This window comes from Scyliorhinus canicula, chromosome 19, assembly GCF_902713615.1.
Source record: "Scyliorhinus canicula chromosome 19, sScyCan1.1, whole genome shotgun sequence".
In the NCBI taxonomy this organism is placed as follows: domain Eukaryota; kingdom Metazoa; phylum Chordata; class Chondrichthyes; order Carcharhiniformes; family Scyliorhinidae; genus Scyliorhinus; species Scyliorhinus canicula.
In genome coordinates this window covers 36,244,164-36,260,432 of record NC_052164.1, presented here as the reverse complement: position 1 = coordinate 36,260,432, position 16,269 = coordinate 36,244,164, and the positions used below count along the sequence as shown (strand labels likewise).

The 16,269-nt window shown below is 42.0% G+C and overlaps 1 protein-coding gene across 2 annotated transcripts in view; it reads right to left on the bottom strand.

Moving 5' to 3' along the window:
• Positions 1-2,678: 2,678 nt before the first annotated feature.
• The window catches only part of sumo1 (small ubiquitin like modifier 1), an 87,690-nt gene continuing 74,099 nt past the window's right edge, over positions 2,679-16,269 (bottom strand). For both annotated transcript variants that reach the window (XM_038778441.1, XM_038778442.1), the window contains exons 2-5: positions 14,620-14,691; positions 14,425-14,502; positions 8,421-8,492; positions 2,679-5,403 (exon numbers count right to left, since the gene is read on the bottom strand). In XM_038778441.1, the coding sequence (XP_038634369.1) occupies positions 5,335-5,403; positions 8,421-8,492; positions 14,425-14,502; positions 14,620-14,691 (291 nt within the window). In that variant the 3' untranslated portion in view covers positions 2,679-5,334. The remainder of the gene's footprint in view (positions 5,404-8,420; positions 8,493-14,424; positions 14,503-14,619; positions 14,692-16,269) is intronic.

Sequence of the window (16,269 nt, the reverse complement as noted above, 5' to 3'; positions counted from 1 at the left end):
TGCGGATTTCAGCCTCTCCCACACTCTTAACCGGCTTGCATGGATCACGCTGTGCGTCCGTTAAATCGCGCCCATACAGTATAACAGCAAGGAAATTAAGGTGAATCTTTATGAAACACTGGCTCAACTTCAAATGCAGTAGTGTGTCCAATTCTGGGCATCACACTTTAGGAGGGATGTGAAGGCATTAGAGAGGGGACAGAGAAGATTTAGAAGAATTTCCAAAGGATGAGGGACTTCAACTAAGAGTATAGATTGGAGAAGCTGGGCTGTTCTCCTTAGATAAATTTGAAATATTTGATAAAAATCATAGGATGTTTTGTCCAACCATAGTTTCAAGTTCAAAAACTGCATGGCTAGATGGCTCACAACCTTACTATTGTAAGTCGCACCCATTTATGGCTTCAGTTAAAGCTAGAAATGGGCGAGTTTGAGAAAGCTTTGGGTTGGGAATGAATGATTTTTCAGGCTTTTAACCACTTCCCCCAATCTCACTTCCACTCACAACACAAACCTGGGGCTGGATTCTCCGATTCTGGGGCTATGTCTCCACGCCAGCGTGGGAACGGTGGCATTTTACGCCAGAAAGAATGCGTAAGACGGCCACGGATTCCCAGTTTTTGCTGGGGGCTAGCAGGATGGCAACTTAGAGCTGCCGATACACCCCCGAGAATTGCCGTGGCCGCGCATGTGCACGGTGGTGGCCTGCAGCGGCCATGTTCAGCATACATGGAGCCGGCTGCTCGCTGACCCGGCGCATAAAATAGTCCCCCCTTCGGCCAGCTCATGCACCTTGGACCCCCCCCCCCCCCACACACACAAACACACAGTGCCCAGTCCCGAATAATGACCCACCCCGCCAGTGGATTGGCCCTCCGCTGACTGTAGCGGCGCTGGACTGAGTCCGCAGCCGCCACGCCGAGTTCCCGACTGGTGAGACCACACGTGTCCCATGCCGTCGGAAACTCAGCCGGTCGGGGGCGGAGCATCGGGAGCCATTGCCTGAGGCCGTGGATACGTGAGGCGGCGTACTCCTAGAGCACGCCGCTTTGGTGGGGCGGAGAATCGCGAAAGCGGCACCGCTCCCTATTTCGTCGGGAACTCTGATTCTCCGGCCGGTCATTGATTTCGCCGACGGCGACCAGAGAATCCAGCCCGTTTTTTTTTTAGCCAATGGATGAGATTCTCCGTTTGGGTGGCTGTGTTCTCCCGCTGGAGCTGAATTATAAATGATTTGCATTCCCAGTAATTCCCAATCCGACGACATGCAAAAGGATTACCAAAGATTCCAAACATCGCAACTGTCTTTTATTATACTTCGGTCAGCATCAGCTACAGCACTCACTATAAAAGATGCAGTCCTTTGACAGTGACTCACTACCTGATTGTATGGGGAAATACACAATTGAACCCTATGCTGCCCTCAGACATATACCTCCAGCAGAAGGTACCTTCAACCATGTTATCTGCCTGTTTCCTCTTCTCTAATGCAGGACACTCCAGCTAATTGTGCCTTTGTGTTGATGGACATCACTTTAGAAGAGGCAGAAACTGATCTTCTTGGACCGTGGTTAGCACTGTTGCTTCACAGCACCAGGGTCCCAGGTTTGATTCCTGGCTTGGGTCACTGTCTGTGCGGAGTCTGCACATTCTCCCAGTGTCTGCGTGGGTTTTCTCCGGGTGCTCCGGTTTCCTCCCACAAGTCCCGAAAGACGTGCTCGTTAGGCAAACTGGACATTCTGAATTCTCCCTCAGTGTAGTCCCTCCGAACAGGCGCCGTAACTTCATTGCAGCGTTAATGTTAGCTTACTTATGACAATAAAGATTATTATATGGTTCAATTACTTGCTGGATAAACAAACATTGGATACACCATTTTCTAAGTCTTGATGAAACCACCTCGAAAATAGATTAAATGCTGTAAAGGAAGTCTAACCTGGTACGTGAGTGTTCAGGCTATACACAACAAATTGCTTTGCTGATTGAATTTTTTCCTCTTTCCTCCTCTTTCCCATTACACAGCATGTGCTCAAAGCATTAGTGACATTACAGTAATATTTATTTTCTTACTTTTAAGAGCTGAAATATATTTATATTTAAAATTTTTCCAATTAAGCAGCAATTTAGCGTGGCCAATCCACCTACCCTGCACACCTTTGGGTTGTGGGGGTGAATCTCAGGTAGACACAGGGGGAATGTGCAAGATCTGAAATATATTTTGATACAAAATGACAGTGGTGAAATTAATCCAGGACCATGTTGTACTTTAGAACAGAATACCTTTTGGATTAGAAATGGCAGGTGTGTTTTATTATCATTGTCTATTGCAATTTACTTCAACCAACATCAGTGAACTTTTAAAACAACCTCCAGTGGTGGGAATTTCACTTCCAAAAATGGAGTAATGCTACATTAATGTGCAAAATCAGATAAAATTTTGCAGAACCCCAGTGAAAATCTCTGCCTCCATAGATCATTATTAATCAGAGATCGCTATTACTCAAGATAAGCGTTTTTAAAATGCTTGTTACATCCACTGAAAACCGAGCTTTACCTTTCCCTTACATTTCATGCAATATGTGGAAAATTAAGTTGTTCTGAAATTGAAACCATACACTATTTGCAGCAACAATCACTATTTGTAGCAACAAAAACAAATGTGAAATAAACAAGGAATGGACCATCCATAGCATTTATTGTACAATTAATCTTTACATACTTCAAACATGTCAAATTTTTGAGTGGGAAGATTTACCAAAGAATAAAATGTTTTTACACTTTTAGCACCAAGTCTTAGTTTTGAGTATTCCTGGATCAGGTACAACATTGGGTAGGTGCAAGCTTCACTTTCTTGTAACTCTGACCAGTAATGTGCTTTATCTTGCCAATTCAGAAGACCAACTCCTCTGAAATTAGTGTGAATCTTCCATTTCCCACACAAGTTGAATTTAAATAATGCTTTTAATATGGTCAAACATCCCAAGGCGCTTCACAGGAGCATTGCCAAAAACTAAAACTGACATCAAGCCACACAAAAAGATATTAGGTCAAATGACCAAAAGTTGGGTCAAAGAGGTAGGTTTGAAGAAATGTCTTAAAAGAGGAGAGAGAGGTAGTGAGGCAGAGAGGTTTATGTAAGGAATTCAAAAGCTTACAGCCTAGGCAGCTGAAGGCATGGCTGCCAATGGTGGAACAATTAAAATCAGGGATGCACAAGGGGCCAGAATTGGAAGAGTACAAAGGTGTTGAATATGTGGTTGGATAGATTGGGATTTGTATGAAGAAATGGGTATGTATATCAGCTATTTTTATGATTTTGGTCAACATATTTCCATATTATAGGAAGCATTGTGCTGCAGACTCAATACTCATCAGGAAACAAGGTTGCGACTATGCTACACTCATTTCAATTAGAACCATCAGTTATTATACCAAAGGTTTTGATCATATCTGTTTGGGCTGAATTTGAACTTGGGGCCCTATATCTGAAAGTGCTTGAACTCACTCCTAGTTATTACAGATAACAGCTGGAATTTCATTGTGAGGATGTTGTTAAAACAGAAACGAAACTACCATGATCTGAATAAGTGTTCTGGTCGCTATTTTCTTAACATGTTTTTATTCAGCATCTTAACATAAGATTATGTACAAAGTTGAACAACCCTCATTCATATCTTCTTAAAAACTATGCAAGAAATTTTGGGGAAATCATGAGCAAAAGGAAACAAATTAAAAACTGGGTAGCTTTACGCTTTAGACCAAATCAAATGATTTTCAACAATTATTTTTTAATTAAAACTGCCCTTACAACATTGTATCCGTTGGTACTTGCAATAAACAAGGCACTTTGCTTGTTTAAGCAAATAGTTACAATTCTTGTGATGGCATGGTTGTAATGGCAAAGAACTGCATTGGTAGTCTGCATACTGATAATCAGAAAACAGCTTCTTCTCTCTTTCTGTAGCACATCCGTTAAATTGAGCCCGATTGAATCACACCTATGAAGTAGTCAAAAATGTTTCCCAAATTTTATTAAGCACAGATTTCTAAAATCCATTTACAGCTATTTATATCTGTTCTCAAAAATTCTCAACACTGGTTCTTTCCAGTAGATGAAGCGTGTGGAATTTGTGGCTTTAGAAATTCCTAATGCATATGAAGTACAAAGACATAAAAATTGAATTAAATTGCAACTGCTATGACAATTATACAATGGCAAACGAAAAAGCAAGTGAACGATTGTGAGAAAATTATGAGGTATTCGCTTAAAAGAAACCCTCTCCTGAAATTAAACTAGATCAATTGATATCTACAATGAACAAGACCAAACAAATCATAATTGTTTCCTGCCAGTGCCTTCTATGAGTAATCTCTACGTAATCCTTTCACTGGCTGATTTCACTGAAATGCTTATTGTGGCAGCAGTCTGTCTGCCATACACTTTGTCTTGAAGTATCTATTGGGCTGCACAACTTGTGTCTATTACATAAACTAACCATCTTATTTTTTTAAAAAAGAGATACTCGTGCAAAACGTTCAATGTCCTGGAAGCACTTTGCTCCAAACTTTAAATAGGTCTAAGTTGTTGAAAGGGTTAAATCGGGAACAGCAGGATGAATAATGATCCTTGCACAGTCAGCCACTTTGTTTTTCACCAGGGTGTTTTTTTGTAATACAAAGGCAGCACTGTAGTATGTTAACTGCTGCTGCACTACATTTTTAAAAAAACAGCCTGTGAGTTCACAACCACCTTCTGAATGGTACAGCGTCTGTGCTTTTTCTTTTCCATTCCCTGCAAGTTTCTGACGGGGAAACGTTAACATTCTGTCTGGCCAAATAATAAAGGAATCAAAGCAGATGTATTTAAAGGTAATTTGCTGCTTTCAATTTATAATTTCAGAACGATATTTGGGAATGTCTGTATTAGAACATAGCTTTGTATGAAAGAAAGCTTTATATGAAAGAAACCGTCACAAAACATTCTTAAATCCATTTTTCCTACAATTTGAAAAGAAGAATTTCCAATATGGTCATTACGTAATGAAAAATATGAATTTATAAAGCCAAGGTACTCAAGTCACAAGCTTCTATTAAAAACAAACCTCAGTTAGCATTTTGTTGCCATTTATGCTAAATATATGGAATTGCTTGTATTATAGTACACACTGAAAATAAGAACTTCCAGCTGGGCATCAACCTGTCGTACAAACCATATGAAAGAAAGTTGTTTCATTTTTTTTCTTTTTTTATATATATAAAATCAGTGATTACAGCCGACAAGAAACAATAAAGAAATTATACAGATGATCGGGATTCTGATACAGGGATCAGTAGTTAGGCTCTCAACCATCCTCCTGTCTGTTCCTGATAAACTTCAACCACATCTTCATCCTCCATGCCAAGCTGTGGAAGGAAAAAATAAATAATTTCCACATTCTGTAATTGAAAGTTATCCTTATTTCTCAAGATGCATTACTAAAATTCCTACGTTCTCAATTTCTGTTTTCTTCAGTTCCAACTGAAGTCTAAAAATAATCAGAAATACATCTTTCCGCTGTTTGTGGCTGTAAAATTTTAAGACTCCTGGGTAAAGCATAACATTGATTTTCACAAATTCCAGAAATATTACACGTCGTCTCTCCCCCACCGCAAACCCTAGCTGCTGCTATTGTGTCTACGTTTTTATTTTCAAGTAATAAATTTGTAATATTGTAAACTTGACTTTTTTAAGTCCGTTCACGAGATGTGGGCTTTGCCGGCTAGGCCAGGGTCCATTGCCGATTTCTAGTTTACCTTGAGAAGGGGGCGGGGAGCTGTCTTCTCGAACTTCTACAGTCCATGAGATACTGGTAGTAATTGCATTGATTAAATATATATTAAAACCAAAATTTAAAAAATGAAAAATGTTCATTAAATGTTTAATCGTGCTTATTTTTCAAAAATTATTTGATAGCCTTGGGTTGCATTTGTTTGGACTACAATATTTTGCCCAGTTGCATTCATTTATAACCTACAAAACTAATTGACAGCTTTGAAAAAGACTCATAACGTTAGCTTCCTTTTCTCTCCACAGATGCAGTCAGACTTGGTGAGATTTGTCCAGTATTTTGTGCTTTTGTTTCAGATTTCAGCATATACAACTTTCCATATAATTGAAAGTTTCTAACAATTCAGACGTTTGCAATCTCTTTTAGAGGTTCGGACATCTGGTTGTGTAGAAACTATCCATCATGATGCTTTTGCACTTGAAATTAGACTGAGGAGTTTGTTATTTGCTACTACTGCAAGAGGCATTTAGTTTGTACCTCGCTTTGTGACAATCTACTTGGAGGAAGCAAGCCAAATACTCAAAAGCTGAAAACTTGAAGAAGTCACTGGGTTATTAAGCTACAGTCCTTGTTAGAATAACTGGGCTCTTCTGCATCTAACTGAGAAAGTAATATCGCACCCAAAGGTTGGTACCTCAGACAATGCAGCAGCACCTCCCAAAGTGTCAATCTAAGCATACAGTATGGAGTCTTGAACCCCTGAGACTCAAAGATAAAGAGTTCTGTCAACATTGATTAAAAATATCAGGACAATGATGCTTTAATTGGGTAAGCTGCAGATCGACTGACTTTCTAAAAATTATTAGTTTATTGTATTCTATATTCAGTTTAATTTGTGCCTTTTTCATGGAAGGTGTGCTGAGCAGCATGAGTATCCCACTAGAGACAACATCTTTATTAATGCAGTGGCTTACTCCAGCTATTTTGCATGGAATCACTACTCTTTTTCAGTCACCTCAATGTGTTGTCATCCCAAAACCTGAAACAAATAATTTCTCTGACCGTACTTTGATGCTCATCACTGAGTGAATCTAAATGTCATTTTAACCAATCTTTCCACACCAGTCAAGATTTTGATTTGATTTGATTTATTGTTGTCACATGTATTAGTATACAGGGAAAAGTATTGTTTCTTGCATGCTGTACAAACAATGCATACCATACATAAGGAAGGAAGGAGAGGCTACTTTTAAAAACACAATGGGCTGAATGGCCTCCTGCTATGATACAAGATTCTATTTTATATAAACCCAGTTACAGAAAGCACAGAATCACAGATCACTTTGAAGTTCCAAGAGAATCTCTGAATTCAAGTTACTTCTAGAATTAGCTAACCCAATGTGGGTTTAACCACTAATTGGCTGTGATGTATAGCAATAATAGCTCAAATATTCAAGTCTGCACCGGGTGGGCGGCACAGTAGCACAGTGGTTAGCACTGTGGCTTCACAGCGCCAGGGTCCCAGGTTCGATTCCCAGCTTGGGCCACTGTCTGTGCGGACTCTGCATGTTCTCCCAGTGTCTGCTTAGGTTTCCTCCAGGTGCTCCGGTTTCCTCCCACAAGTCTAGAAAGACGTGCTGTTAGGTAATTTGGTAATTCTTCTGAATTCTCTCTCTGTGTACCCGAACAGGCACCGGAATGTGGCAACTACGGGCTTTTCACAGTAACTTTATTGTAAGTCTACTTGTGACAATAAAGATAATTATTACAAGTTATCTGACTGCAATTGGGACAGCAATAAGAGTGCTTCAAACACCTACAGTTCCCTGGTCAAAGAGGAAGATTCAGTTGCATCTGATCACAATCCGGTGACTCTGCTACAAACGTGTTCAGACAGATGTCAGGGGAAGACTGGGCCAGACTTGCAAAAGTGACTAGCATGACTAAATATCTTGCCATAAGACATGAGTAATGGTCACTCAGGTACTGGAAAATGCTTGATGTTCACAGACCCACAGCTCAACAACACTAGAGACGAATTGGAAAATTACTGCAGACAAGAAAAGTTTTTAGGGGACTGTGTCATGGTGGGTTAAGAATTTGTGCTTGAACTGTATACTCAAACATGGTTCAAAATAATAGGATGAAAAGTTCATCTCTTTGTTTGCTGCAAGTGTCGATGATTAAATAATTTAATGCAGTTTCCACTCAGCACCTGCAATTACAGTATAAAACTAAACACAATACCTCGCCAAACGTCACTAAATTGATAAACTGACCGTTCAGAGAAGCTCCAAAGACCATCGGTGACAAGACAAGCCTTGTGACAAGTGAACATTTTCACACTGATCTGATACAAAGTCATCTGTCTACATTTGGGGTTAGGAAAAAAATCGGCATGGAGTTCAGGAAGCTTCACTTTCTTGACATGCAATAGTTGACCAGGAGTGTTTGATGCCGATACTTGGCGCATGACATGGAAATATATTCCAATCTCCAGCGTCAACATCTCTCACCAAAATAAAATAGCATTTTTAAAAACCCTTTCCACAAGGTGCTGCTGCAATCTTCGGCAGCTCTGACAATCTTTTAGCGGCTACCCAAGATATTTGAAGTTTCTCAGTAAAATGTCAGAAAATAATGCTCTCATACCTCTTTAGGTGTTTGGTGATCTGTGATTCGCTGACCCTCAAACAAAAATCGAAGTGAATTTGGTGGAACACCCTACATCAAAGGACAGGCAAAAATATATAAGTTAAACATAGTACTTAATTGAAAAAATCATTACTTAACAGAATAAACTATTCTTGTACTATTTGTCACTTGTTAAAAATAACTTTTTAAAATATAGTAGGTTTATGCCATGATTCCTTGAAAGCTAAATAATTCCTCAACAGGAAAGTAAGAAAATTAGAGGTGAGTCATTCTATTTAATCTTTCCTTGTAAATGGTTGGCTCAGAAGCTGCACTGGCAGAGATGTTTGCTTTTTTTTTGGAGGGGGGGTACGATGAAAAAGAAATTGAGCTTTCTTAGGAATTTTCAAAACAAAAACATTGCTTTGTCCTGAGAAATACAGCTGACCACTCTTTGATACAAGAGTGTCCATTAAGCTTTTACTGTTTTAGGCCTGTTTAGATTTGTACAAAGGAGTGTCATGTACCATTTAATTGAATATTCTCATTAAGTTGCCTACATCTCAAGTTGCTGATACCAATAAAAGTAGCAACAACAATTTGTATTTATATACTGCCCATAGTTTAAAAAAAACATGCACATCACAGGAACATTATCAATCAAAACTTGACACGGAGGCACACAGGAAACATGACGGCCGATAACTAAAAGCTTGGTGAAAGAGGTACAGTTTACATATTATGTAAGGTATACTGCACATAATCAGAACAGGCATAAGATTCTGCCCAACCAGTACAAGTTGGGGTTTATACTCCACTTGAATCTCCTCCCATCTAAATCTAACCATCCATTTCCTTCTCCCTCAAATCTTCCCCTGAAATACCTTTACACTATGCACTTCAATCACTCCCTGTGGCAGGGAGTTCCACATTTTAACCAAATTTCTGCTAAATTCCCGACTTAATTTCTTGGTGACTGTCTGATATTGATCGCCTTTTGTTACCTTTTTCCCCACAAAAGGGAACATTCTCGCGGTGTTCACTCTACCAAAACTTTTCAGAATTTTAAAGACACTGAGGTCACCCCTCATTCAACAGCCTTCGAATGCTCGCCCCTGGTCACAGCCAGAGTGTCGTTGTAGCAAATCTCTGCTTGAACCTCACCTATAACCAGTCACACATGTTCCCAGCACCTACGCCAACAGCTTCGCATCCACATTTAGCAGTGATATGGGGCGGTACAATCCACATTCCTCGGAGTCCTTTTCCTTTTTTAAAATAAGTGAAATTTAAGCCTGAGATAGGGTGGGTGGGAGCTTCCCCTTACCGACTTACTCATCATACATCTCCACTATTTGGGATCTCAATTCCGTGCAAAAGCTTTTATAAAACTCTGCCGGGAATCCGTCCGGACTTGAGGCCTTCCCAGACTGCACCGAACCCATGCACCCCATTACCTTCCCCAACCTGATCGGGGTGCCAACCCCTACACCATCCCCTCCTCGACCATAAGACACAGTAGAATTAGGTCGTCAGCCCATCAAGTTTGGACCACCATCCAATTATGGCTAATATGTTTCTCATCGCCAGTCTCCTGCCTTCTCCCCATAACCCCTAATCCCCTTATTAAATCAAGAACCTATCTATCTAGGTCTTAAAGACACTCGGTGATTTGGCCACCACAGCCTTCTGCGGCAATGAGTTCCACAGATTCGTCATCCTCTGGCTGAAGAAATTCCTCCTCATCTGTTTTAAAGGATTGTCCCTTCACAGTCTGAGACTGTGCCCTCAGGTTCTAGTTTCTCCTACTGGTGGAACCATCCACTCCACGTTCACTCTATCTAGGCCACTCAGTATTCTGTAAGTTTAAATGAGATCCCCCTCACCCTTCTATATTCCACTGAGTACAGACCCAGAGTCCTCAACCACTCCTCATATGACAAATCCTTCATTCCGGGGATCATTCTTGTGAACCTCCTCTGGACCCTCTCGAAGGCCAGCACATCCTTCCTTAGATTCGCGGCCCAAAACTGCACAATATTACAAATGGGTCTGACCAGAAGTTTATACAGCCTGAACAGTACATCCTTGTTCTTGTATTCCAGCCCTCCCAACATGAATGCTAACATTGCATTTGCCTTTCTCACTGCCAACTCAACCTGCATGTTAACCTTAACAGACTCCAAAGTCCATTGGTACTTCTCATTTCCAAAGCCGGTTTCCCATTTAGAAAATAGTCTATGCCTCTATTCTTCCCAGCAAAGTGGATAACCTCACACAATTCTACATTGTATTCCATCTGCCACTTCTTTGCCCATCTCCTAGCCTGTCCAGGTCCTTCTGTGGCCTCTCTGCTTCCTCAACACAATTCTACACATCTTTGTCCACCGGGAAATCCAATCCATCCATAATCGTCTCATGCCTTCAACCCCACCGGAGGCTCCGAGCTGTGCAACCTCAAATAAAAGGCCTCAAATACCCATTTTACCTACCCCGACTCAAGTGATCACCTGCACTGCCCCCCCCCCCCCCCCCCCCCCCCCCAGATTCTTTCATCTGACCAATCTCCCTGGTCTCCGCCTGCGCCTCAACTGATGCCCAAGCATCCTGCTGACTTTATCCCCCTTGTTCATGTATTTTCCACCCTGACCCGATGTAACTGGACTACCGCCTTCCCCGTACAGATACGCTCAAAACTCCATCTGGAGCTTCTTCCATTCCTTTAATAGAGTCGCCTCAGGGGCCGCAGAGTACGTCCGGTCCACCTCCTGAATGGCCTCCATCAATCTTTGCCTTTCTAGTACCTCCTCTTCTCCCTATGCGCCCGGATCGAGATAAACTCCCCTCTGATCACCGCCTTCAATGCTTCCCACAACAGGGAGGCGGAAACCTCATCTGTTCTATTAAGCTCCACATCATTTAGTATAGCAACCCCTATCCTTTCGCAGACCTCGTCAGCTAACAGCCCCATATCTAGCCTCCACTGCGGCTACTGGGAACCCCCTCTCTCCACACACAGGTCCACCAGATGCAGTGCATGGTCTGACACCATGAATGCCGCATATTCTGTCCCAACTACCCCCAGCAGTAACGTCTTGTCCAAATCGATCGGGAATACACCCGGTGAACATTTGAAAAGGAGAATTCCTTCACCCTCGTCCTCCCAAACTGCCACGGGTCCACCCCTCTCATCTGCTCCATGAACCTCAACAATTCCTTCGACATTGCCGACAGCTTCAGGGACTTGGGGCACAACCGATCTACCTTAGGATCCATAACCGTAACTGTTTATGAAGCTCCTCCAGGCCCACGTCCTGCCCACCTCCTGGGCCTCCTGAGGATGGCAGCCACCATCTCCCCTTAACCAACTGCACCACACCAATGCCATCTATGTTAGCAGCCCAATCCTCCCTTGCCCTTCCCCCAGCCCAAACATCAAATGCCCCACCATTCCTCCAGCCACAAACAAAGAAAACCTTCCCCACCCAGCATTCGCCACCCCATCACTCTACTCCCCACTTCACTTCCGTTAACTAGCCGTCTTGCTAGCAGGGTGACCCCCACCCGAGGCAGCAGCTTCTTCTCTCCCAACACCTCCATCTGCCCCTTCTGCCCAACTCAATCTCCGTGCCCTCCCGAACTCCTTCAACCTCACCCCGAAAGGCAAGACTCCAGTCACCTGTATTAAATTCCATCCCAGTTTCCTAATCAATACTTTTCCTTCAACCAACATGGTTAGAACATTTATCTAATTGTGTTCATTGGCTCTTGCTGTGTGAAAATTGGTGGCCACGTTCCCTAAGTTATGACAGTGACTATATTTTGAACGGTCATCATTGGTGAAAAAGCATTTTCAGAAGTGTCAGTGCCATGAGAGGCATGATAAAAATGCGAGTCCTTTCCTTTACCTCCTCTACATCCATACATTAAAGAATTTTAGAATGCCATGAGGAGGTGATGGCATAGTGATATTGTCACTGGACTAGAAATCCAGAGACCCAGGGTAACAATCTGAGGACTGTGGTTTGAATCCCACCATGGCAGGTGGTGAAATTTGAATTCAATAAAAAGAACACTATATATGGGATTACTGTACAATCATTTATTGCATGAAATCATGTTGCTAAAAATAAAAACTTCAAAGTCAGCCAACAGCCATCAGCCAACAGCCCAGCACAAGGGACACTGGGGGAAGGGTCATTTTTGTTCATGCAAAGGGCAGCACGGTGGCCTAGTGGTTAGCACAGCTGCCTCACGGCGCTGAGGTCCCAGGTTCGATCCCGGCTCTGGGTCACTGTCCGTGTGGAGTATGCACATTCTCCCTCTGTCTGCGTGGGTTTCGCCCCCACAACCCAAAAATGTGCAGAGTAGGTGGATTGGCCACACTAAATTGCCCCTTAATTGGAAAAAATAATTGGGTAATCTAAATTTTAAAAAATAAAAATAAAAAAATAAAAAGATTTTTGTTCATGCAAAAAACATGGCTTGGCTAAAGTTAATGCAGACTCTCTAACCCCTGGATCCACAGTCCAATGTTTGGTGGAGGTAGAAATAGGACAGTAATTTAGGAGATTTCCTGATGGTTCAACTGGTAGAACTACTTTCCAACATGAAACTATGCCAGAAAGGCCTGGCAGAGCTCAGATTTGAACGCTGGTTAGTGCTGAGACTGATTATCTCAGTCAAAGGTATCACAATTTCCCCGAGTGTGTTTGCGCTGGGAAACACAAACATCAACAGGGTTCAACTCCAATTGCTATCAAGTGACCCGCACACCAGGTCAGAGCGGAATCAGTCTTTACTGAGTTGTACGCGAGCCATTCTGCACCAGATGTGAATGAATTGTCTAGATTCATTTGCTATGTACTTTGCTTCAAATAGCAGTATGTCTCTTTAGGGTTCAATTCTGTAACCGTTTGGATCAAAGTGTCATAATCCCCAGTATTCAACATATTTTACATCAATTTCAGTAAAGTATTACAGTAGGTGCATGAAACTACCATGAAACTATATTGCATCTCTTCAATTACAATAAACATTTCACGCTGGCCTTCTAAAGTTATATCTGAGCTGTGCAACACTAAAAGCTGAAATGCACCATTAATTACATTATCACTGGTGGCAATACTAGCAGCAATTTGAAGTTATAAATTAAGAATCTCCCAATACTGGGCTAAGCATGATTTCCTCTATTGGTGCCGAATAAAATATTCAGGTGAAAACATTATTGAATATCCCATTACAATTGCATTGTTATCATAGAATAATAGAATTTACAGTGCAGGAGGCCGTTCGGCCCATTGAGTCTGCACCGATGCTTGGAAAGAAAACATAAGAATGAGGAGCAGGCCATCTGGCCCTTCGAGCCTGTTCCGCCATTCAATGAGATCATGGCTGATCTTTTGTGGACTCTGCTCCACTTTCCCGCCCGAAAAAACTATCTATCTTTGAAAACATTTAATGAAGGAGCTTCAACTGCTTCACTGGGCAGGGAATTTTTTAGATAATGAAGGAGCTTCAACTGCTTCACTGGGCAGGGAATTCTATAGATTCACAACCCTTTGGGTGAAGAAGTTCCTCCTAAGCTCAGTTCTAAATCTGCTCCCCCTTATTTTGAGGCTATGCCCCCTAGTTCCGCTTTGAACCACCAATGCAACCTGCCCGCATCTATCCTATCTGTTCCCTTCATAATTTTAAAAGGGCACACTACCCAAGCCCAGACACCTCCACCCTATCCCCGTAACCCCACCTCCTTCTGCACTGTCTGTTCTATGTTCTAACCTTTTTGGACACTAAGGGCAATTTAGGATGATCAATTCACCTAACCTGCACATCTTTGGACTGTGGAGGAAACCCATGCAGACACAGGGAGAATGTGCAGACTCTGCACAGGCAGCGACCCAAGCTTGGTATTGAACCGGGGGCCTTGGCGTTGTGAAGCAACAGTGCTAACCCTGTGTTGTGTGAGTTTATTTTCTGCTTGTAAGGGAGACAGTAACAAGACTTCTCTCTGTGCTCTTACCTGTCGCTGGCAGTAGGACTCCTTCAGCTTTCTTAGCTGTGTGGTCATTTTCACTTTGAAATGGATCTCACTGTTGTCCTTTAAAAAAATAAACATTTATTTTGTAGTCTTTAGTTTTCTTTAGTTGCTGTACAGTAAGTTAAATAGCCTGAAGCAGAACTAAACAAGACAAAAGATCAATGATATGACACTTACCTGGCCTATAACTTTTAACTTAATGTATTCTCCATCCTTTTTCTCTCCTGATTGGCTGGAAGGCTTTGCCTCCTGTTCACAATACAAAGGAGAAATTGGGTCAGAACAATAAATTTACCCAAATCACTTCCGACAAAATCCTGTTTTCGCTAGATCAATGATCAGCTCAATTTCATCTGGTCAAATCTTGTTGATTTCTTGATAAAGTAATAACTAGGTTTTTTTTCTGTTGAATACACCAAAAACATTAAATAAATCATATCACAGAATAATTTAATTCTTAATTTGGCAAACAATATAGTTTAGGCAATACATTTAAAAAAATTTAGACTACCCAATTGTTTATTTGTCCGATTAAGGGCAATTTAGCGTGGCCACTCCACCTATTCTGCACATCTTTTTGGGTTGTGGGGGTGAAACCCATGCAGACACGGGGAGAATGTGCAAACTCCACACGGATAGTGACCTGCGACTGGGATCAAACACAGCTTCTCGGTGCTGTGAGGCAGCAGTGCTAACCACTGCACCACCATGCCATCCAGTTTAGGAAATACATAGTACAATATCGCAAAATGGTATGTGCCAGGAGATACGAGTTGAATGTTTAAATGTAGCAGGCCACTCACCTAAGTTGCAATTACAAAATGCTGCTTTGCACCATACATAAAATTTGACTTTATGCTATGCTTACTAGAGTAGCATCTAAACAAGTCCTGTTGTCGCAGCAGCTTCAGCTTAAGTTGCCACTAAAGACAGGTGTATCAAATGTGTATATTTTTCAACTTGAGTGGCATATTAATAATCAAACTTGCGCTGAACCAGATGATTTGCTTCCCCAGAGATCCTGTGAAGCTCACCTCCAACCTGGCACTGCTGCTTCACTCCCAGGAAAAGTCCGACTCACACACACGAGGCAGGAACTCCTGACCTTGTAATAATTTCTCCCACCAGCAAAACACAGTCCAATGTAAGAGGAAAGCAACAATGCAAGGAAGGAGTGGAGCCAGGACCAGCGGCAAATAACACGTGAAGAAGGGGAGTACCCAGTCTGTGAAGGAGGAAGAGGTATATTTATGTGAAGCTGCGGGCGGCGGGGGTGATGGTGGTGAGGAGAAGAACGTCGAGTAGAGTGCCTCTTACAAGTGACTGCTTAGCTAGAATAGCCAAATGTCATTCATTTTTCCTTCCAGTTAAAAGAACTGGCAAGGATGAATTAATAAAATGCTAAATTCAAACTTTTTCAGCACTTATATGCCTGGATCACTTTAGATAGGTGTGCAGAGTGCCTCAATTGGGTATTTGCACTAGTCTAGATTTGATAAAGATACCCCCAAAAGACACAAAACAAATATTTTTTACATCCTGAACTGAAAGTCTCTGTGGCGCAATTGGTAGCGCATTCAGCTGTTAACTGAAAGGCTGGTGGTTGGAGACCACCCATGGACAGTGTTTTCTCTAACGGGCTGCACAGTAGCACAGTGGTTAGCACTGTTGCTTCACAGCGCCAGGGTCCCAGGTTCAATTCCCTGCTGGGTCGCTGTCTGTGCGGAGTCTGCACATTCTCCCCGTTTCTGCGTGGGTTTCCTCCGGGTGCTCCAGTTTCTTCCCACAAGTCTCGAAAGATGCGCTGTTGGGTAATTTGGACATTCT